Source organism: Gobio gobio (genome assembly GCF_949357685.1).
Source record: "Gobio gobio genome assembly, chromosome: 24".
NCBI classification, from domain to species: domain Eukaryota; kingdom Metazoa; phylum Chordata; class Actinopteri; order Cypriniformes; family Gobionidae; genus Gobio; species Gobio gobio.
The window spans coordinates 38,505,631-38,528,622 of NC_137120.1; the positions used below are offsets into that span (position 1 = coordinate 38,505,631).

General features: G+C 40.2%; 1 protein-coding gene across 2 annotated transcripts in view; it reads left to right on the top strand.

The window, feature by feature from the left end:
* ahr2 (aryl hydrocarbon receptor 2) overlaps positions 1 to 22,992 on the top strand; it is a 94,203-nt gene that overhangs the window by 11,404 nt on the left and 59,807 nt on the right. For both annotated transcript variants that reach the window (XR_013815932.1, XM_079808635.1), the window contains exon 2: positions 7,741 to 7,928. Coding sequence is in view for 1 of the 2 variants with exons in the window: in XM_079808635.1 (XP_079664761.1) it covers positions 7,741 to 7,928 (188 nt within the window). In the remaining variant the exon portion in view is untranslated. The remainder of the gene's footprint in view (positions 1 to 7,740; positions 7,929 to 22,992) is intronic.

The following is a 22,992-nucleotide window of genomic DNA, read 5'->3' on the forward strand; positions in this document are numbered from 1 at the left end:
TTTTTAAATCAAATTAAGTCAATGTAATTTTAAGGTAAAATAAAAGGTAACACTTTAGAATAATGGTCATTAGTTAATGTATTAACTAACATGAACTAACCATGAGCAGTGCATTTGTTACTGTATTTGTTCATCTTTGTTAACGTTAGTTAATATAAATCCAGTTGTTCATGGTTTGTTCATGTTAGTTCACACTGCATTAACTAATGTTAACAAGATTTTAATAATGCATTAGTAAATGTTGAAATTAACATTAACAAAGATTAATAAACGCTTTATAAGTGCAGTTCATTATTAGTTAATGTTAACTAATGTAGTTAACTAATATTAACTAATGACCATTATTCTAAAGTGTTACCAAATAAAAATGATCATCCTATAGGCTACAGAACTGATAGTATTTCATTTCAAAAGTGCATGCATGTTCTTCTTTAGGCTACAAAAAGAAGTATTTCGGCTTTGTCACAAGTTAGTCTGTTTCGTTCTCATCCGATCCAACACTTGAGAAGCTGAGCTGAACAAACGGCCACTATCTGCGCTTGTGCAGGCGGAGAGGTAAGCTTGCGCAACTTCAGCTCGCGCAACTTCAGCTCGCGCAGGAAAGCGGCTCTTCATTCCCTTCAGCGTATCTCGTCTCTTCCCTCAGTTCTCCAGTTTCCGTTTGTAGCACACAAGTGACATGTTCGCGAATGATTGCTATATAGGCGTATGTGCATGCGGGCGCACTTCCGGATAAATCGGCAGAAAAATACAAAGAAAACCGGCCGGTTGCCGATCGCGCGCTAGAAGCAAAAACCATCCGGTTCCGGTTTTTGGCCAGTCAACCGGTGCATCCCTAATTGACAGGCTCAATCCGAGGGGCGGGATAAACGGTTGTCTTTCGAATTCCCTCTGCACGCAATTGGATAGCGATACAACCAACCAGAGCGAAGAAGAAGGTGAAGCCGAGCTAACGTTAGTTGATAGACTCTCGCCGTATCCGATAGGCAAAACTTCGAACACATCATCTTTTTTTATGAATGACTTCAGTGCCGTTCTTTTCTCAAAGAAAAGCTGAACTCTAAGTCTTCCAGAGTCGTGGCCAAAGCCGATTCAAAAGACCGCTGCTCGTCAGCTTTGTTTACGAGTAGCACGCAGAACCTTTGCAACTCTGCCGTGACGTGCCATCATTATATTAAGCCCGCCCACCAACTCTACACACGCTGTGATTGGCCTGACCAGAGTTAGGTTTTTCCAGCTCTCAGGTCTACCGAGAGTTGCTAGACTACACTCGCGGCAAAATACATTTTCTGCCGCTAGTGTGTGTCTAGATTTCTAGGCTAATGTATTGTGAAACCTCCTGTCAAACTTCCTTGAAGGCGGGTACTCTGTTGAAGTTTAAAACTATTGGATCGGCCCAGAGCCGCTCTGGATCTGCCATAACCAATCGCTAATGTTTGGTCGGGACGTATGTCATCTCAAACTAGCGCACGACATCAACGCCATCGTTCTCAGCCACTCCCTCTGTTCGCTGATTGAAAACAAGAGAATCTACCACAATCCCAGATGGAGTACTGAAGGAAAATAAAAATTGAGCCGAAGTCCGTAGGAGGGCGGAGCCAGGCTAAAGAAATGATCCTTCTGCTATTAATGTGCTTGGATGAGGTCAAAACTTGGGACAAAACCGGGGTGTCCCACCAACATTTTGGAAGCTTGTCTGCTTTTAGCTCATCTAGATGATCATCTAAAACTCGACAAACATATTTCCTCTGTCGTTGTATCTAGTTTCTTTCAACTCTGTCTACTGTTAAAAAGTTCAACACTGATAACACTTGAGAGATAGCTGTCCGTGCATTTATTACTTCCCGTTTAGATGATTGCACCTCTTCATATTGCGGTATTTCTAAGTCACAAATTACCCTCCTCAAGCTGATCCAGAATGCAACTGACAGATCTCTACAGAAAACCTGTAAAAGTGGTCACATCACTCCCATTCTGAGTGCCGCCTATCCAATTTCGAACTGATTTTAAATTTTTTTAATTTTTAAAATCAACAAGCTGAACTGCTGCTTCCTTAGAAGTCTAAGATCGAGCGGTCAGAAACTTCTTATAGTCCCTGACTCGAGACTGAAGCGCAGAAGGAGTAGAGCTTTTTTCTGTGGTAGAGCCAAGGTTATTGAATAACCTGCCTTTAGAGATTAGATTGGCACCTTCTCTATTGACTTTTAAAACTTATCTTTTCCCTTCGGCTTTTCAGCAGGTGTGCCTTTTATGTTATTGTCTTGTGGCTGATTTTAAATTTGGTATATAAATAAAATAACTTGAATTTGATATAAATATGGTTACACTTTATTTTAAGGTGTCTATGTTACAATTTAATTATGCATTTAAAGGAACACGCCGACTTTTTGGGACTTTAGCTTATTCACCATATCCCCCAGAGTTAGATAAGTCCATACCATTCTCATCTCCGTGCCATAACTCTGTCTGACGCACCCACCGCTAGCCTAGCTTAGCACAAAGACTGGAGGTAAATGGCTCCAGCTAGCTGCTCAATAAGTGACAAAATAACGCCAACATTTTCCTGTTTACTGAAAATAGTCCCCAGCGCTCTGTGTGAGCAGGTTGTCACGTTGGTTATGTTGACAGTTAACCTATTTTCAGGCGCTGTGTAATATCATTGCGCCGCTGCACTCATGGGGCGGCTCACAGCTCTTGATTATTACGCAGGAATGAGAGTATAGTTCCTCGCCATATCGGCCTAGAAAATCACAACTTTTCATTTTCCGTTGGTCTTAGTACACGATGTAACTACACACATCACAACATGTAAACAGGAAAATGTTGGCGTTATTTTGTCACTTATTGAGCAGTAGGCTAGCTGGAGCCATTTACCTCCAGTCTTTGTGCTAAGCTAGGCTAGCTGGAGCCATTTACCTCCAGTCTTTGTGCTAAGCTAGGCTAGCGGTGGGTGCGTCAGACAGAGTTAGGGCAAAGGAGATGAGAATGGTATGGACTTATCTAACTCTGGGGGATACGGTGAATAAGCTTAAGTCGGCGTGTTCCTTTTAAGTTCTGAGTAATAATAATTAACTACATGTACTTAATATACGGCTAGGGTTAGGATGAGGGTTTGGTTTAGGGTTAGTTGCATGTAATTATCCATAATTTATAGTTATTACTACAGTAACTACATGTAATGTGTAATAAGGACACTAAAATAAAGTGTTACCAAATATATATATATTTTATATATATATATATATATATATATATATATTATATTATTTATCAGTTCAGTTTTTTTTTTTCCCCGCAACTTGAGTTTTTGATCCAAACCAGATGTGGTTGAGCTTCAGCTGAGGTTATTGGGTGGAAAACAACCACTGTTGGCTGAATTCGCCCTTTTCTTTCAGATCTCAAATATGTTTTCATGCTAAAGTACTTTGGTAAGGGGTTGGGCATGATATTGCGTTAAAACATTACCATCAAGAGTTTGGACACCCATGAATTCATTTGTTTGGTTATTTTGTTGGTTAAGATCATTTTCCCATGCTAAATTTGCGCTATATTACTATTAATCTGATCTGTGGAAAATACATTTATAGTCATGATAAAGAACGAGAAGTTGGTCCAAACTACACTTGACTAGTGTATCTACACAACTGACTAGTAACAAGGAAAAGAAGACCGATTTGCAGGAATGCACCATGGGATTTGTAGTAAAATGTTTCTCAAGATAGATTGCCAAATGCTTTCAGAGTGTTCCTTCACGGTGTCCTCAATAAACCCTTCGGGTGAATTCAGTGCATGGAGACGACAAAAAGCTGTTGTGCAACAAGGACTGCAAACTTTCTGAAACCGTCTTTCCAGATCTTGCCAAATTTCAAAGGAAAGAGAGGGAAAAGAAAGAATCAGTATAGAGAACAAGCAATAGGAGAGCGAAATACACTGAGAAATGTGCATTATAAGAAAACAAGCACAAAGAGATGAGTCTTCAGATGGTCCTCCGTGTATTGCAGGCGGCATGAGAAACCCAGTTGCATGTTGGGACCTGCTAGAGGAAAACAGTCATGATGTCATACCTCATGTGATTGGCCCGAAACACTTGTACACGAGAGGATAGAGGGAAGAATGAGAGATTTCAGATGTTCCCTCTTGAGTGATGTCTTCTATATAAAAAGAATTCCTTGCCAACCTCAGCGTCCACAGAAAATGTTGGGAGGTCCAGATGATCAGAACTCCAATCATTGGATCAGATGTAATTCAGGAGGAATGCCGAATGCTCTATTTCCCGCGATAGGAGTTTCTGAACAAATAATCATGGACAATAGACCAATACAACAACCTCCATGTTGGTAATTGCAAACAATGTGGAGCTGAAAACAGTTAAAAGGTTTTAGTAGGAAGTTACGGTTAGTTGGTCAACTGAACGCAAAAGAGACTTTTGTTGTGAGGCCGGGCTTTAAAAGACCATCATGATGAACCCACAAAGACCTCTATGACCTTGCTTTATTGTCTCCATGTGTTTTTAATTGTGTTAAATTTTTAAAAGCTGGCCTGGAGATGTTTTAACTGGCCTTTTTATTATTATATGTTTTATTTATTTATATAGGCTTTTAGATAAGACAAATGTACAATTTGTTTTGTACAAAATCCATTATTATTATTTGTTTATTGTACATTTGTCTTGTACATAAATATCTGTTTTATTTATATTTTTAAAAAGTAAATAGTTTTCACATGGACTTTTAATTTGCAATTAAATGTGTAAATTATATAGATATACTGTAACTCCATACAGGACTGTTGACTGGCATATTGACTTTGAAACATTCAAATTAAATGATTACATCAATAATTATATCGAAAAGATGCATTTAAACACTTTGATATGTGGCAAAGAGATGACACAAGTGTTTTTACAAGGGAGTAATAATTCAGGCAAACTGAGGGTATGGAAAAGTTTTTTCTTTGTCCAGATGTCATTACTAAAAACGCTTTATTATCCTGCCAGGCCAATAGTTGGCGATGTTACTTTGTAAAGAAAAACTACGTGCCAAATGTACAAATTCGCATTTTTGTAGTTTACACGGAAACGATAACGGCATCGTTTTCAAAAACGGCCTGCGCATATACGCCTTATACATATTTTACAGGGCACTCGCACCTTGTGGTCTGATTGGTTGAAGCCAAGGACTATCCAATTGCGTACAGAGTCATTTGAACTATGCCCGTTGATCACGCCTCTTGTGGTCTGATTGGTTGAAGGACTATCCAATTGTGTACAGAGTCATTTGAACTATGCCTGTTGATCACGCCTCTTGTGCAGTAGAAAATACAGAGCAGACTCCCCAGACTAATCTTAAAAGATTAAGCTTGGTCTGGTGATAGCCAGACAAGATAACGGTATCATTTTCAAAAACTTGCACTTTGAAACCTGTTTTCAAAAGTTTCCGTTTTAGGCCCCCCAAAACGCCATTGTCATGTAAATGAACAGCCAAACGCATAAAAAGTTTTCGGTTTTTAGTTGAAAATGGTGTTGTGTAAACAACCCTTGAATTGACATTAGCATTCATGCTGCATGATTGAACTATTCAGGGACCAACGGGCCCTGAAAAACATCCATTTGGCGATCCAAAAATGGATAAATAGTTTTAGGCCCCGTCCACACGAAGATGCGTTCAGCTGTATACGTAAAATGTTTGTATCATATCAGCGTTTCGTCCACACGTTTTGGGAGCATGAAACCAATCATTTTTGAAACCGGGTCCCAGAGTGGATAAATCTGAAACCGACACCCTTGCGTTTTTCGTGTGTACAGCCAATCCGTATATTTTGTGAAACGGTGATGTCATCGCACCACGTCCCGCACGGTAAAGACTAGAAGGGATAAAGCTATGGCAGGTGTAGGCGTTAATAAAACACGATCTGGTAAGTAGCTAATTTATTTTATTGTTATTTTGCCTCACTTCCGACCGTTGCTGTACCCCTTCTAGCCACAACTCTTCTTCTCTGTTTTAAGTGTATTTCTGTTGCAAAATTACAGCTCCACATACTGGTCTGGCATGTATACTACATCGTTTTGAGTCGGTTTCAATGGTTTCGGGTGTGCGCAGATATTTCTTAAGACGAGGGGAGGGGGGGGATTGGATAGGGAAAGCTCTGGCTTCGTGTGGATGTGGCCTTAGATAAGACTGCAGGATGAAGTTAAATGTTGAAGGCATTAAAGTAAATTGTGTGACGCATCTAGCTCAGAGATCACCGATAAAGGCCGTTCTAAAGAACAGAATCTCCTGAGAAATGAAATAGTAGGTGAATCAATGCGTCTCCAACAATGAGGAGCCCCTCCGTGTCATTCTAGAGAGCTGGAGCGCAGGGCTGAAGGGGAAGGAATGGGCTGAACGCGCTCTTTTGTCCCCACAGGCTCTTTTTTCAGAGGTTAGTTTTACTTTCTTTCTGGGAAAACATAATTAGGGTCCGGCTCGGATGGCTAGAGTTACCGCTCCTAGTCTTCTGGCCTGGCAGGCAATGAAAAGGCTGCATGAGGTTGAGTTACAGACATAGTTTTGATGGCCATGATTCCAGTAAGAGTCCTCAAGCTTAGATAATGGGTTTTACAACTAGTTGATATAGTACGGAATGAATACAACTGTTTTTTTACATTTCGGATTTAACATTTAAAAGGTTAAAACTACTAAGCCTGATGGTTAAATGTTCAGCGTTAAAATCAGCTTGTTACCAAAAGGAACCAATGTCAGTTAGACATTGTTCAGATACTGAAATAATGCAAAAAGACTAGCGTCTTTGTTTTAGTTTAGTATCAACTCGGTCTCAAAGCTCTTGAGAATGCCTGAACCCCTATTTATACATATTTATAGGTTGCTTTGTACCAAAACATATGATAAACCAGTTCTGAATTTGTATCCTTTGTGTATTATACACAGACACTCATTCTTTGTAGCCTTTCATCTTCCTGAATTCTTCCTTTTGGACATTTTCCAAACATTAAGGTCACCTGCATTCCTTAAAGGAACACTCCACTTTTTTTTTTGAATATAGGCTCATTTTCCGTCTCCCCTAGAGTTAAACAGTTGAGACAGTTTCACCATTTTCAAATCCATTCAGCCGATCTCCGGGTCTGGTGGTAGCACTTTTAGCATAGCTTAACATAGATCATTAAATCTGATTAGACCGTTAGCATCTCGCTCAAAAATGACCAAAGAGTTTCAATATTTCTCCTATTTAAAACTTGAGTCTTTTTTAGTTACATTGTGTACTAAGGCCGACGGAAAGTTGCGAAATGTTGACGGAAGTTAGACTATTATCATTGCGCCACTGCACTCATGGTGATTGATTCTTACGCAGTAATGAGAGTATAGTTCCTAGCCATATCGGCCTAGAAAATTGCAACTTTTAATTTTCCGTCGGTCTTAGTACACGATGTAACTACAGAAGAGTCAAGTTTTAAACAAGAAAAATATCGAAACACTGGTCATTTTTGAGTGAGATGCTAACGGTCTAATCAGATTCTATTATCTATGCTAAGCTATGCTAAAAGTGCTACCGCCAGACCCGGAGATCGGCTGAATGGATTCGAAAACGTTAAAACTCAACTGTTTAACTCTATGGGAGCTGGAAAATGTGCCTATTTTCAAAAAAAGTGGAGTGTTACTTCAAGACAAAAGAATAATGGCTGTCTAAAGTAGCATCACAGATCATAATAAGCAGTTTAACCCACACTTTTCCCTCATCCTCCAGACCCAAACCACCACCACCCGATGGTGTCAAATCCAACCCTTCCAAGCGACACAGAGACCGTCTGAACAGCGAATTGGACAAGCTGACCAACCTTCTCCCCTTCTCAGAAGACGTCCGTGCACGGCTGGACAAACTGTCAGTGCTTCGACTCAGTGTTGGATACCTAAAAGTTAAGAGCTTCTTCAATGGTGAGATCACAACTTAGTCTTATTTTTGCCAGTCCCTTCTCTGTAAAAACGTTTGCTTTGTTGTGCAATACAAAATGTCCCAAATGTCGTGTTCGTACTTTAACATATTGCCTGTGTTGTTTCTGGTAAAATGATCACGTTGTATTTTTTGACTTTGAGGATGTTTTTGTGATGATAAGCAATCAGTCTACTTGATGTAAAATCTCGGCCCTGAAGCAAAACCACTTAAGAACCAACTGACTTGAAGTACAGTAATGAGAGGACAGGAAATGATGTGGAGAAGGGGGAACAGGATCAGGAGATGTCACACGCGGGACTGAAACTTGTGCTGTTGCATGAAAGTATCACTGCTCAGTGAGTCAAAATAAGTGTGCTAACAGTTCAGCTTCCACTCAGATAAACGGTCGCTGATGAATCATTGCTTTCAAATGAATTTGAGTTAAATTGATTCATAAGTTCACACTCGTTGAGGTCCTTTCTACCAGATTAAAGGCAACACACTTCCACAAATCACCCTTGATTACATGATTGATGTTTTTCAAGTGTGCAAATGAGTCTCAGTCTTAATGGTATTTTACCTTTATTCATTCATGTAGAATCTCGAGTAAAATTCGAATACATTTGTTTGCTTACACAGTTTACCAGAAGGACCATGTGACATGGATGATGTGCTAGAAGCTTGTGACTTCAGCTGACATGTTTATTATCTCTGTGAACAGAGCTGAAAGATCACATGCTAGTCTGGTTTGGGGTCCTTAACTTACTTAACTTACTTGATATCATAAATTATGCCTTTTTTTCTGGCTTTGTAAATAATCTGCGTAGACCTTTGTTAGTTTCCGAGGGCTTCAGATCTTCAGCCAAAAAATGCTTGTTTGTTTGTTTGGATGTCTTCAGAAAAGGCTCACAAAAACATCTCAGCGTGACCTTGCAAGGAGTGACGTAGGATCTTCTCATGGAATTAATCAAGTTTCTAAGAATAATATAGAGGGGAAACCTCTCAACGGAAGGATAAATCAGTAGTTCCCAAAACAAGGCCATCCATAATGTCTGTCTAACAGACATTGGAGTTTATTTTCTATAGAAACTCATATTTAGTATTGTAGAGTTTGTCGCCGATTGATTGGTTCTGAATTGTAGTCTGGGTTGTGAAGTAAAACAGCTTTTTTAATTTTTTAATTAAGGTTGCAAAGGGGCTGAACATTTCTGGTAAATTTCCAGAAACTTTCCAAAAGGTTCTGAAAAATTCAGCAAAATCCTGGAAAGTTTCTGTAAACTTTGCAACCCTGGTCTTATTTAGGGGTGGGAATCTCTAGGCACCTCACGATTCGATTCGATTACGATTCAGAGGGATGCGATGCGATGATAAAACGATTATCGATGCTTTTAAAGCAAAGTATTTGTAATGACCCATAATGAATTTACTTCCAATATCTTTTATTAATAAAACAAATGCAAGTGATTTTACAAGTCAACTGGTCAGGAAGGTTACATTTGCCAGAATATGTCCCAACATTGCAAAGAACCAACAGGAAAAGTGTTTGTAGAAGCATACTCGTAGTAAATTATTAGACTTATTCTGAATCACTAACATAAAGTAATAACCTCCTGTTATATGCAACAAGCAATATAATCCTTCAGACAAAAAAAAAAAAAAAATCAACATTTTGCTGTACCAAAATCACAGCTTTTATACAAAAATATAGAATTCTGTACCAGCAGCTCTCATACAAAAGTAATTCTTGTGGACTTAAGCATATTCTGAATAACTAGTAACATAACAGATGCTCTTATACACAAATAAATAATAAAGTCTAAGACTTGTGACTTAAAACTAAATGAGCATTGACAAATGTTTTGCTGTATACCACAATCAAAAACAGCTTTCATGAAATGAACATCTAAACTCTAAATTACCATCTGCCGAGAATACGAACGCAAATCCTTGACCATAATGCTGCGTACACACCACACGCGAATAGAGCGTCAAAATCGCGTCTAGTTGGACGCTTGAACACTTTAAATCCATTCGTATGAAATTGAGCGTTTGAAGCGAAATAGACGCGCGTTCAAGACGCTCCAGGAGAAATGTCATAAAACACCACTCTGCCTCTTTTCATTTTCATTAAAAAAATATATTAAACATTAATAGCCACACAAATGTGGTTCAGGCAACTCCTACATTATCTTCACTGCATGTATATTTAAATATCCTTAAAAAATAAAGTTATGAAACTTCTCTTTGCCCTCAGTCAAAACGATTTGGCAGACAATAAATTATAGATTCATGACACCAAAGATCCACCCGTTAGATCCACACAAGACGAACCACTACAGGACATCAGAGCCAGCGGCAAATGTCAGAAGGACTGGCCGAGGAAAGGCTGCTCTCGCTGGGGTTAATGAGCGCTGAGCCCCCGGTGATCGCCTGGATCTCACAACTCCAAAAACGCAAGATTAATTTTTTTAAATAGTCGCTCTCTTTATAAATAAACCACAGATTTGAGCTTTAAACATCTGCATTCTCACCTAAAAAGTCTTAAAACTACATTTTGTGACACAATAGTAGTATTTTTTAATTATGCAGGGTTTCTCATCACGTCACTTCACCACGTGACCGCAGTGAGCAGGCTCCTGATTGGTTAACGCGGCCTGAATTGACGCCAAAGTAAAAAAAATCAACTTGGGCGTCAGACGCGAATTCGCTTCAAACGCGTGAATGGACAAAAAGCACCACTCGAGCAAGGCGCTCAATTCGCGTCCAATTTGCACTATTCGCGGGAACTGGACAACGCAATGTCAACGCGCCTTTCCATTGCCTTAACATTGAAATCACTCGCTCCTGACGCTTTATATGCGTTTGGTGTGAACGCAGCATACAATTTGCGATAGAGTTTGTGGTCCTCTGGTTGGCAGCGACTACTGGTACAACCGAGTGTTGGAAAACGTGTAATATGGTTTCTCATGTTTGTCGCGTTTCGAAAATATTTTATTTAAGTTTGACTTGCATATATTAACTTGCATATAATGCGGCTCTTGTCCAGGTCATTTTCCCCTTTAACTTCATAGAAGCCAAAGTGATTCCATACGCTAGCTTTTAATACCGGTCGGATTTCTCGCTCAGCCATCATGCGTCTCTGTTATGTGCACGCGACGGTCAGAGTTGCGCCTTTTGCGTTCCGTCGAACTTACCTTATCACCACTTAGAATTTTTTTTTTTTTTACATTTGTGAATCGATTCAGAATTGTCCCCGTCAGCATCGCGATGCATCTAAGAATCACCCCCCCCCCCACACACACACACTTCTTACTTGTTTTGAAAGTCAAAAAAATCCTTAAAACAATTTGATAACATTCAATGATTCTAATCTTAGATTTTAGATATTTTAAATGAAAAATAAGACAGAAATACTAGTTGAGGAGTGGACACAAAGCTGTTTTGCAGATCTAGCCAGTTCTGGTGAAATGCAGATAGTAGGATGTCTTTTTTTTTTTTTTTTTAACAATTGTGGCATTTGAATTTAACTGGCTTATCCACCTGTCAAAAATAGCTATTGCATTGTCTTCTGTAAACACGTACATAGGAAGAAAATAGGCCAGAGGACATGTGTTGCTGTCCTCTGCTATCTTTTCTAGATGATTATAAAAAGACAAGACATAGGCTTCACCCTTATGCACTCCGCCCATGTGTCTTTTCACGACTTTGCGTTTTTTTAAGACACAATCTGGATGTAGTATTAGATTTTGCTAACATAACTCCTGATGGTGGCTGTAGGTTTTGTAACTTCTGAAAATTGATACAGCAAACATGTACATTGTTTAAGAAGACTTGTCCACATTGACCTTTCTTGTACCCGGTCTCAGTTCTTTATCTTAGACTCCGTTATCTTATTTTTTGAACATGATAGTGGCAGTAAGCATGTGTCTTTTCTTGAACTCTTTGCTGAGTAAGCGTGGCAGCTATGAGGTGCATGCAGAGAATTCCATTGTAAAAAGACAAAGGGCCTTATGGGAAATATTTGGGGAGTCATCTTGGCACCATCAGAGGGCAAGGAAGAAAAACAGGCAAGGTTTGGCGTAAAGAGTGCTGAATCAGGCAACATGGTGTTCCTGGCAATATCCTGGACTCCCTACCTTGTTCTGTCATGCTGAGCCCATCCGAAAAAACACGCAAGCACACAGTTGGCAGGGAACTTGTCCAGTCTGGATGGGCATTCGAGAGACTCATTAATAACCTAGTTTAGAGTAGGGTGTTTTTGCAGGACAGAAGATCTCAATCAGTCATCATTTCAATGCCAGACTCGAACTTCCTTTTCCTTTGAAGAACTGTCCGTGCATTGTGTGCAAATTCATCAAGTCTTTTCCTTCTTCTCCACCGCCCTTTTACGTTTTTCATTTGAAATCGGGCCTCCAAACAAACAGACCACCAAAGGCTTGACAGAGCCCCAAATGTGCCAGCCTGCTGCCCCCAGCTAAGCTTCCTTTTATTGTTTTACTAAAATAGCAGCAATTAGAAACAGGCATTTGGGGGAGAGTAGAAGAGCGAGTGAGAACGAGACAGCTAAGCAAGAAGCAGACAGTCCACAAGAAGAGAGGTTATTTTTGACCTGCCCACAAGATTCACAGCTGCGCAGAGCACTTGTCGCTCTTAAAAGACCGGAGATCAAAAAGATCAAATAAAACGTGTCTCTATGCATTTGCTTGTATGCAATGTCCCTAGTAACCACAAGCAGAGAAACGAGGGCGACATGAGGCCCTACAAGTAGGTGGTGTCTGGTGTTTCTGCAGTATATGCAGCATAAATAAACTGCGACAGACAGGAAACAGAAGGTATTGCGGTAAAACGTCATGGTTGCAAAAAAGACAAGCAACAAATTGGGAGCATGTGGTAGACATATCCAAAGTACCCTATTTCCTTCACTGCGCCCCCATCCTATGTCTTTGTTGTTTTCAACCTCTTATCTGCGTTGTGATGTCCAGTTTTCGCCGCCTCTCTGTCAAAAGAATTGACATTTGGCTAGGGACTGGGTCATTTACTTCCCTATCCATAAATAATGACTGTCATTTCAGGAAATAACATCTTGAGAACTCTCGAGCGTTTTGGTGCAGTAGAGTGGAGCTTGAAGTGACCCAGTCCAAGCTATTTTCAATCCCTCTTCACCAGTATTAATTGGATCAAGGCTACGAGTACAGTAACTCTTTTATCAGCTTGTCTATTTTCGTCACTAGCTGTGAAATGCAGAGAGAGGCGTGCCCAGGGCTACGGATTCCTCCGCGTCTGGCTTCTAGGAGGTCAGACACTGCCTTTGCAGAGAATGGATCCTCTGTTGGCGGTCCTCCCATCATCTGAAACCGTAGAGACAGAGGGAGACTGAAGGATCCAGAAGGTTGCACTGAGAAAAACCACAAGATTCGATCCCACGGTGAGATGCATAAACGGGACATTGTGTGAACTGCGTTCCCAGCATGCACTTGGGCCAGGGCATCGTTGTGTATTGACGAGGGTCAGGTCTGGAGGAGTCGCTACATAGAATGGTCCTTGTCTGAAGTGTAATGTGGTGTGTCATTGGTCTAGCTAGGATTTGACCTTAGGGATGAATCAGTTGGCTTCAAAACTACTTTTGCGGCGCCTGGAGTATGATGGAAAGAGAGACAGACAGAAAGATTCCTGAAAGAAAGGTTCATTGTTCCTCGTTTTCTCCTTGCTCTTCATCTTTGCCCTTTCAATGTTTAAACAAGTTTTTATGCCTCCACCCTAGGGTTGTCACAGTACCAAAATTTCAATAGTCGGTACCAATACCAGTCAAATTTAGGTACCAATTTCAGTACCACAGCAAAAACTGTAGAATTAAGTAACCTGTTTTATCTTGTCCATTGGTTATCAGTCCAATTCAATCATGTGTTTAAATATGGTTGTCAATCTTTGCAGTGTATTGCAGTGAGCTTGTGAATGGGTCATAAACAGAAAGCAAGAGAAGACCCCTCCCTTTATAATCTCTAAGGCTGTCAATCTCACTGAATTCTGCACTCTCACCAAAGCTCCTGTTATAATAAAAAACGCTCTTAATTGTACAGTGAATCTCTTATTGACATTGTGGTTGCACTTTGTTGGATATAATGAAAGGATTCGCTGGCGTGCGGCGAACAAAACAAAAACGTGCGTTTTAAGCAGATTCTGACTAACTCACTGACTACCACCACTGATTGGCCATTGCATTCCAGCGCTCTCAACAGGTATGATTGTGATTGGCTACAATGCTCAGTGCTGAAATAGAAACCTTTGACATACCCAGTACTCGGTACTGCAGAAATGCTGGTCAACTTCTTTTTTTAGTACTGACTAGTATTAGGTAGTACCAGTACGTTTGTTCAAAACATTAACTCACCCTTGTTCTTGCTGCAAATGTTCTCGCCGTCTCTCTCCATATGTTTTTCTCAACTGCACTTTCTGTGTCTTATCTGAGTAGAGATCACCACGTTCCTGACGGTAAATAGATGGCAGGGTGAGGGTGGTAGGGCTGAGGGAGGGAAGGGTTAGCACTCCGAGCCCTGAGGCATTCCGGCACGCTATGGGGGCTCTGCAGGTTGTGGAGACCTCAGACCTTTTGGGGTCTCTCTTATTAAATCTGCCTTTAAAAGAAGCGGAAACTCACCTCTTTTTTATTTGAGTGTGAAAGACTTCAGTAAGGCCACAAGTGTTGCATCTTCAAGAAATGTTGTGTTATTTAGTACAACATGATGTCAAGTCACTCTTTTTCTCATTGCTCCTCAACATAATCTTTCTTTTGTCTTGATTGGCCAATTCAGGGCTTTCTGGGACAGGAAGGCGCATCCTTTTGGCAATGCTTGGAAAGTTTTTGGTCGATCTTGAACTTGAACACTTGACAGACTTTTGTTTGCTCATGCTGGTTAGTCTTTGGTGGTCCTAGTGTAAAAGGACAACATCTCTTCAGGGAGATGCCCCTTTTTATCAGACAAACTTTGAGAAATGGTTCATTTTAATTGCAATGCTGCATTCACACCGAACGCAAATTAAGCGTTTGTAGCGAGTGATTTCCATGTTAAGTTAATGTAAAGACGCGTTTACGCACGTCTGGAGGTCCTGTGGCGCGATAGACGTGTTTAGTGCGGCGCGATGGACGCGATTTCGCCTCATACGCGCGTCCAGTTCGCGAGAAAGTGGCGAATTGAGTGTCTTGCGCGTTACGCGTAAGTGATTTTATTTGGTGCTTTTTGTGCTTTCACGCATTTGAACGCATTTGAACTTTGCCTTCTGTTAGCGCCACGTTAACACTTTTACACTAGGACCACCAAAGACTAACCAGCATGAGCAAACAAAAGACTGTCAAGTGTTCAAGTTCAAGATCGACCAAAAACTTTCCAAACATTGCCAAAAGGATGCACCTTCCTGTCCCAGAAAGCCTTGAATTGTCCAATCAAGACACAAAAGAAAGATTATGTTGAGGAGCAATGAGAAAAAGAGTGACTTGACATCATGTTGTACTAAATAACACAACATTTCTTGAAGATGCAACACTTGTGGCCTTGTTAACCAATCAGGAGCCTGCTTGCTGCTGTCACGTGGTGAAGTGACTTGATAAACGGGGGCAGGCCCACCCGGAGTCACTTATTCAACATGGAGGAATGACTGATATTGGTAGTGAGCAGTTATACAGAGCTATTTTTGCTTCAACGCTCGCTTTATACGCGCGTCCAATTCGCTTTGTGAGTGGAGTCAAAATGTTCAAGCGTCCAAGTTCGGTGTGAACTCAGCATAAGGTTAGATTGTCATTGCAGTGAAAATAAAGTGTTAACCTTTAGTTTTTGTAACCTTCAACTGTTGAGTAGAAATCTTGTGTTTTGCTTAAGAAATGTAAGGGGTTGTCAAAATGTTGGTTTCTGTTTTCCTTCTTTCCTTGTTTATGACAGACGGATTGCCTGAGCAGCCAAGAAAATGGAACAAAATGCTTCTGTCTTTTCTAAACCTCAGTATTCCTGTCAACTCTAGTTGGACCTCCAGTGCTAACACCTGATTTAAATTTTTTAAGGGCATGAAAGCAGCATGCGCTATTGTCCTGCTTGAGGTTTTTTTCCCCCTACCTTTATTTGTTTTTTTGTGGGGTTTTTTTCTGTCTCCTATTGTCCATGCTCAGAAGAGTTCGCATGCTCTTTCTTTTGTTGATGGGAGACAAGACAGATGGACTCTGAACATCAATATTTGTGTTGGCATGAGTAAGTAGAGACTAACACCAGAGGCTTTGGAACAGAGAGAGGAAAGACGAGAGCTTCTCTCTCTCCCTCACTTCAACTGCACAATTTTCTGTTCTTCTTACCGCCGGATGACCTGCCGCGTCCCTGAATACGAGAGAGTGCTTTGGTCGGCCTCTCTTTTTTTGCCCTTTGATGTGATCGTTTAGTCATCAGTCTCACCACAGAACAACAATCCCAGCAGGGGTCTCGATTCTGAGCTTGTACATGCACAGGTTTACATTACGCCCTGTTACTTTGATGTACAAACTCAAGAGACAAATGCATTTATCTTGTTTTTTCAGGACTACAGGCCTGAGTTAACTTAAACAATATATTCATCTTTGAAAATGTTCCTACAAACCACACTAGGGAACCGCAAGATGTGAGGCTTTGTTGCATATATATTCTTCCTCTTTATGGGGGTGCATGCGTCAGGATTCAATGCATAGCGATGCAACTTGATACTAAGTACTCAGGTATGCAAGATAAATAAACCTAGTACTCCAGTTGTCAAACTAGTGCTTCTGTTTTTAATAAAGCCAACGGGTTTCTGAGACCACCCTTTATGTGTGGCAATGCTAACGTACCTAGCTTTTTCACCTTTTTAACTCTTACGCATAGACATCTCTGTTCCTGAGACACTTATGAATACCACCATAATAAGGCTCTTTGTAGCCGTGTTGCCTAAGGTAATTCTCATTCAGGTGATGCTGTCTCTATTTATATCCTGACACACGTAACCTCTGTTACCCAGTAGCACTCCTATGCAAACCAAGTCACCCACTAATATGAAACCAGCTTTTTCATCATTCAAATTCACGGCGTTTCTCTTTTGTGGCCATTGTTTAGATACACGTCTTTCTAAACCATGACTCGCAAGCATGACAACTTTTTTTTAGACCTGCCTAGCAAGTCACAACCACATGTGGTTGAAACAACACTGTTTTTACACCCACTAAAAAAAAGGAGAAATTGTAAAGCTGCAGTGCTAATTCAAAGGGGCTCTCGCAACACGAAAACAACAAGTGCTGCAGTGTTCCCCCACACTTGAGGTGGCGATAGCATCAACAAGCATGCCTATCAGCAACACAAGATGGAGCTTTTAACATCATCACAGTCAAAACACAGAACTTGGCCACTCAAGTGGAGACAGGCCCAAGAATGATAAAGAGCCAGCATGACTTCTTGCTTGCTTTTGAGAGAGAAGGTTGGAAAGAGAGGTACTGTAATATAGGCCTGTCGCGATTGGTCGACGCTGTTAATTAGTCGACGTCAATATTTTTAGTCGGCTGGGTAAGTTGGGTACGATATGAAATTGTATTAGTACTGGTACTTTAAAAATGACAGCAGTCTAATGAGAGCAGTATTTCTTAATCTGCGTCGATGTGTGACAGCAGGAGTGAGGACGTGTGTGTGACCGTTCACTAAACAATGGACGCAGAACAGTCAAATATATACGCGCAGCTCAGGAAAAAGAACGCAACAGAAAAGTGCGGAGCGGCCGAACTCTGACCTGAAGTGCGCGCACACGCCTTTCACTCAGACAGATCGCGACGTCAGTTTCGCGGATTATTGGGTTTGAATGGTAAAAAATATGTAAAAATGCACGTCCTGGCGAGTATTCGGGTAAACGCAGTTGGATATGTCTTTAGTGAACGTATACAGAGTTGAATGAGAAATCGGGTGTTACAATGAATTTGGTCCGTGCAGCTCTTAAAGGGCTGGACTTAATATTCTGTTTGAAGCAGGGCAGGGCAGAAACATGCCGGACAAGTGAGTTTTTAGGGTTTTTTAACCCTAAAACAATGATAAAACAATGAATAGTAAGTTCTGTCATATTATTTGATTACTTTTACTGTTTTTTGCCATGGTATCAATTCAGTAACTTATCGGTATTGAGGTATTTTAGTCTGGTATCGTATCGAAGTCATAATTTTGGTATCGTGACAACACTATTCTATATAAAAAGTATTTGCTGATATTCTCTTTTTTTGTTAGGTTGGTTTACAAATGTGTACCTTTTTCCATTTTGACTCTTTTAGTTTTACGTTTTGTCAAGGGCTTGTTTACATTTATACTTTTTTATAGTACACTACTGAAGGCCAACGTTGCAAATTAAATAAAATGTTTTTAAGTAAAATTGTTGAAAATTATTGTGATAAATTAGTCGATAGATTAATCGATATAAAAATAGTCGTTAGTGGCAGCCCTACTGTAATGCCTTGGTAGTCACTAGAAATAAATAGCCTGTCATTGGGAGGAAGAAAAAATGTTATCTGTGATTGGGTTGTCATGATACTCAAATTTCACTAGCAGATACCAGTACCAGTTAAATTCCTTGATTCTTGATTGAAAAAAAATTTACCACAAAAGCAAATATCGTTTTTAATAGGGATGCACCGAATCTGCCGAACCCTAGGCTTGCACTACGTGCGCTATGCTTGTCGACATAATGACGCTGCCATTGATTATGGGAAGGTGTTTACTAAGTGGATTGTTCGATTCCAGTCGGCTGTGAGAAAGTCAAAATGGAACTTGTGAGCAGAAAAAGTGGTTTGGCAGTACTTTCAGTCAAAAAAAGGCGATTCAAGTCGAGCTACATGTTCATTTTGCAACGCCGATTTGTCTCGTTGTGGCAAGGACCCTAAACAACAGCCGCTGTTAAAACATTTGAGTAAGAAACATCCGAAAGAATACAAGTTGTGCATGTAGGAATCTACAGACAGCAGCCAAAATGCAGCAACTTCAGGTACGGCAAAGGAAGGACAGTCATCCTGGCCAATGTTGCCTATTCTTTTTTTGTTAAAATAAAACAAAATGAACAATACACTGCTTTGGACATTGTTTACTTCATTAAAGGGTTAGTTCACCCAAAAATTTAAATTCTGTCATTAATTTCTTCCTCTCATGTCATTGGACACCCGTAAGACCTCCGTTCATCTTTGGAACACAAATGAAGATATTTAAGTGTAAATCCGATGGCTTAGAAAGGCCTCCATTGGCACAATGCACTTTATACTCTCAAGACCCTTAAAAGGCACTAAAGATGTCGTTACAAAGTCCATCTCACTACAGTGGTTCTAAAATAACTTTATGAAGCGACGAGAATAGTTTTTGTGTGCAAAAAAACCCCTAAATATCGACTTATATAGTGATGACCGATTTCAAAACACTGCATCATGAAGCTTCGAAGCGTTATGAATCAGTCGATTCAACGTCAAACTGCCAAACTGCTCAAATCACGTGACTTTGGCGATCCAAACCGCTGAATCGACTCACTGATTCATTACGCGTCGAAGCTTCATGATGCTCTGTTTTGAAATCGGTCATCACTATATAAGTCGTTATTTAGGTCTTCTTTGCGCACACAAAATATTCTCGTCGCTTCATAAAGTTATTGTAGAGCCACTGTAGTGAGATGGACTTTGTAACAACGTCTTTAGTGCCTTTTAAGGGTCTTGAGAGTGTAAAGTGCATTGTGCCAAAGGAGGCCTTTCTGAGCCATCAGATTTCAACTAAAATATCTTCATTTGTGTTCCGAAGATGAACGGAGGTCTTGCGGGTGTCCAACGACATGAGGGTAAGTAATTAATGACAGAATTTTCATTTTTGGGTGAACTAACCCTTTAATGTGTTTACTGTGATAATGGACTGAGCATGGTAGTAGTATTTGGTGTTTCGGATTTGGCAGAGTCTTAACCAATGAGTTCGGTATTCATCCGAATCTCAAAAATCTGGATTCGGTGCATCCCTAGTTTTTAATTCATACTTTTAATATATTTAAAAAAAAATTTTTTTTGCATTTATTGCACAAAAGTTTTAGCATTGATTTCACACCAAACTACCAGCACTTCTGATATCCCTCTTCCGTGACATTGTTCAGAAGTGATTAATGCGCTAGCAGTGATGAGTAATCTCATAATTCCAGGTTGTAGCGCTCTTCAAACAGAAAGTATCTAGCAGACCAAGACCAGTAATTTCACTCGTGTGGTATGTCGTGCACGGCACCAAGCAGCTTGTTTTCTTCATAATGTGCATGAGACTCAAGTATGAATCACTGTACACAAGAGTCAGTGTAGTTTTGCCACCAGATGTTAGCGGCTAAGCGTTTCGTTTGCTTGCGGCTACTCCTCGCCTCATGCTGGGATTTTCATGTTTTCCCTTGCTAAAACACAGTTTTTGGGCCCGATCCAGTAGATTTGAGCCAAGGTTAGTAGGGAAGTGGCTGAATTGAGGTGAGGTGGGGTGGGGGAAGAAAAATCATGAGTCATCTCCATGCTATCAGTCATTTTTGCTAACTGAAATGCTAACAGATAGGAAATGGCTAAACCAAAAATGTAGGGTGGTTAACCCTCAGCCTTATGAAAGTTTACCATAGTACTCTTGCATAATAACCACCATACTCTGGTATTGGTTGATATTGTTTTTGGACTTAAACCATATCAAAACTATTGTTCAGTACTTTCTTTTAAAATACTTACAAAAAGTACTATGATTCCACCATGGATGTTAATACCATGGACATACACCATAGTAATCATATAGTACAATTTAAATTGCATGAATTACCATGGTTTTGCCATTATTGTCTCATGGTACTGTCACATTACGTATTTGAAAGGTCAGATAGTCTAGTATTTTCGCTCCAAAATACCATATTAGTAGTCATTGTTTCTATAGTATATTTCGACAGTTAGTGTGGTGGTAGTAAAACCATAATGAATTTGCATAAGGCTAATGTACTCAACTTCCCAACTTTGTAATTTCCTCGTGTTCATGTGATGAATCTCTTGAAAGTTGGGGGTTTTTTGTGATGTGCCGTGATGGCCCGAGGCGGTTAGCCTGACAGCTTTTTTGATTCTTAATCCTGAACTTTGATGTGCTTACACATGTGTTGGAACGTGCACGGTTTGATCACTTTGGCATCCTAGCAGGGGAAACCTGTTAAACGTGTTACTCAATTTCCTCCGTGTACACAGGAAGTACTCTTTGTTCAGAAAGAGAAGGTGAGAGAGCAAAAGAAAGTCTTTCAAAACATTGAGCAATCTTCATTTGCTTAGCAAACTAGCACTAAACAGTACAGTGCTAGCTCTGAGGTATACAGTATAGCAGGATTTTTGCAGCACTGCGGTTGGTTGGTTGACTGTCTGTTCTCTCCGTATTGCCTGAAGGGAAACGTTTGTCAGACTGCCATACATCTGCAGCCATCACTCCACAACTTTTCTTCCTCTTTTCACCTGCATGCTACCTTCTCACTCATCTGTCTGTGATCCCGCCATCACAACAATATTCTCTTTTCCTTGTCTGTTTTTAAACATGCACACAAAATTCACCTCATCCGTCTCATTGAAGCCACATGGAGAAAGGGACAGAAAGAGAGACCGGGATGGGAGGTGGAAGAGAAAGTCTGAAAGGAAAGGGGAGGTCTTTTGAGGGGATGATCAGCATTATCTGGGGTTTTCAAAGAGGAAAAAGATGTTTCCTGATACTCTTCCACTTTGGCTCAGATATGAAATATGGCCGAGACACTGTTTTTGACCAAGTTTGCGAGTTCCCTTCTATTTTTTTTTTTTTAAACATAGCTCTCCGAAATAAGGATGTGATTCTCGAGTTGCAGAAACAAAACTGTTTCAACGCAACGGAGACACAAATATTTTCTTTAATTCACCATCCAAAGGGTCCTGCAAGAATTGCATAGTTGGTAGCTGTGTTTTTTAACATACTAGCTTTTTCAAGCTGGTCATTAGCAACCTTGGACCACCAACATTATGAGCTCAGGACAGTCGAGCTGGTTTTTGGCATTTAGTCAAACAAGGTCATCACATTGATTTTGGACCAGCTAGCATTTTCCAAAACACAGTTTCCAGTTTAAACTAGATTTTCCAACAGGGACTAGCCGTGAAAGTGCAGTTCTGCGATTATTAGCCTACTTGTTTGCTTATTGTTTGGTGTCATCAGTTGCTTTTTATCCTTAGCGACTTATAGGTTACATAATGAAACAAGGTTATCTCTAAGTCATTGGTGGACAGCTGTCGTAATATTTAGTCTGTTGACACTTAACTTTTTCTTTATATAACTTTATCAGGAACTGGTTGTTCATTTAACAGGAACAGAATATTAGCAAGGCCTACGACTAGGGTTGGGTATCGTTTGGGTTTTTTACGATACTGGTGTCAAACCGATACTTTTATAATGGTAACGGTGCCTGAACTGATACAAAAAAAGCCATAAAACGTTGGTGGATGACATTTAAAGAATGGCTTTTTATTGAAAAAAATTATTAAAAGTTTAAAGTATACTTAAATATATAAATAGATACAAAACACAACTTACTTAACAAATTCACAGTAAAAGCCACCTAACCCAACTACAAATGGCCTAATTTAACACTAAATACAGTACTAAGTACTAATAACAGCAAAGTAGTCTGTATTCTTGGTATGCTACAAACCAGCTTCAAGGTTCAGCTTTATTTTGCAGAAATATGACCATATTTTCTGGCCAAATATTTTAGAGCGCATCGCCTTATTGTTTCCATGGCAACACATCATGCTTCTCACATGACACCTCATCCGCAATAGTGCTGTATGACAGCTCTAGCCTGACAAACCAGACCCACATCAAGAAAATTCAATCCGAGCTCAATCCGAGGGGCGGGATAAACGGTTGTCTTTCAAATTTCCTCTGCATGCAATTGGATAGCGCCATGAGCGCCACAACCAACCAGAGTGAAGAAGAAGGTGAAGCCGAGCTAATGTAAGTTGATAGACTAGATAGACGACAAAACTTCTCAAAAATTCTCAAATAAAAGCTT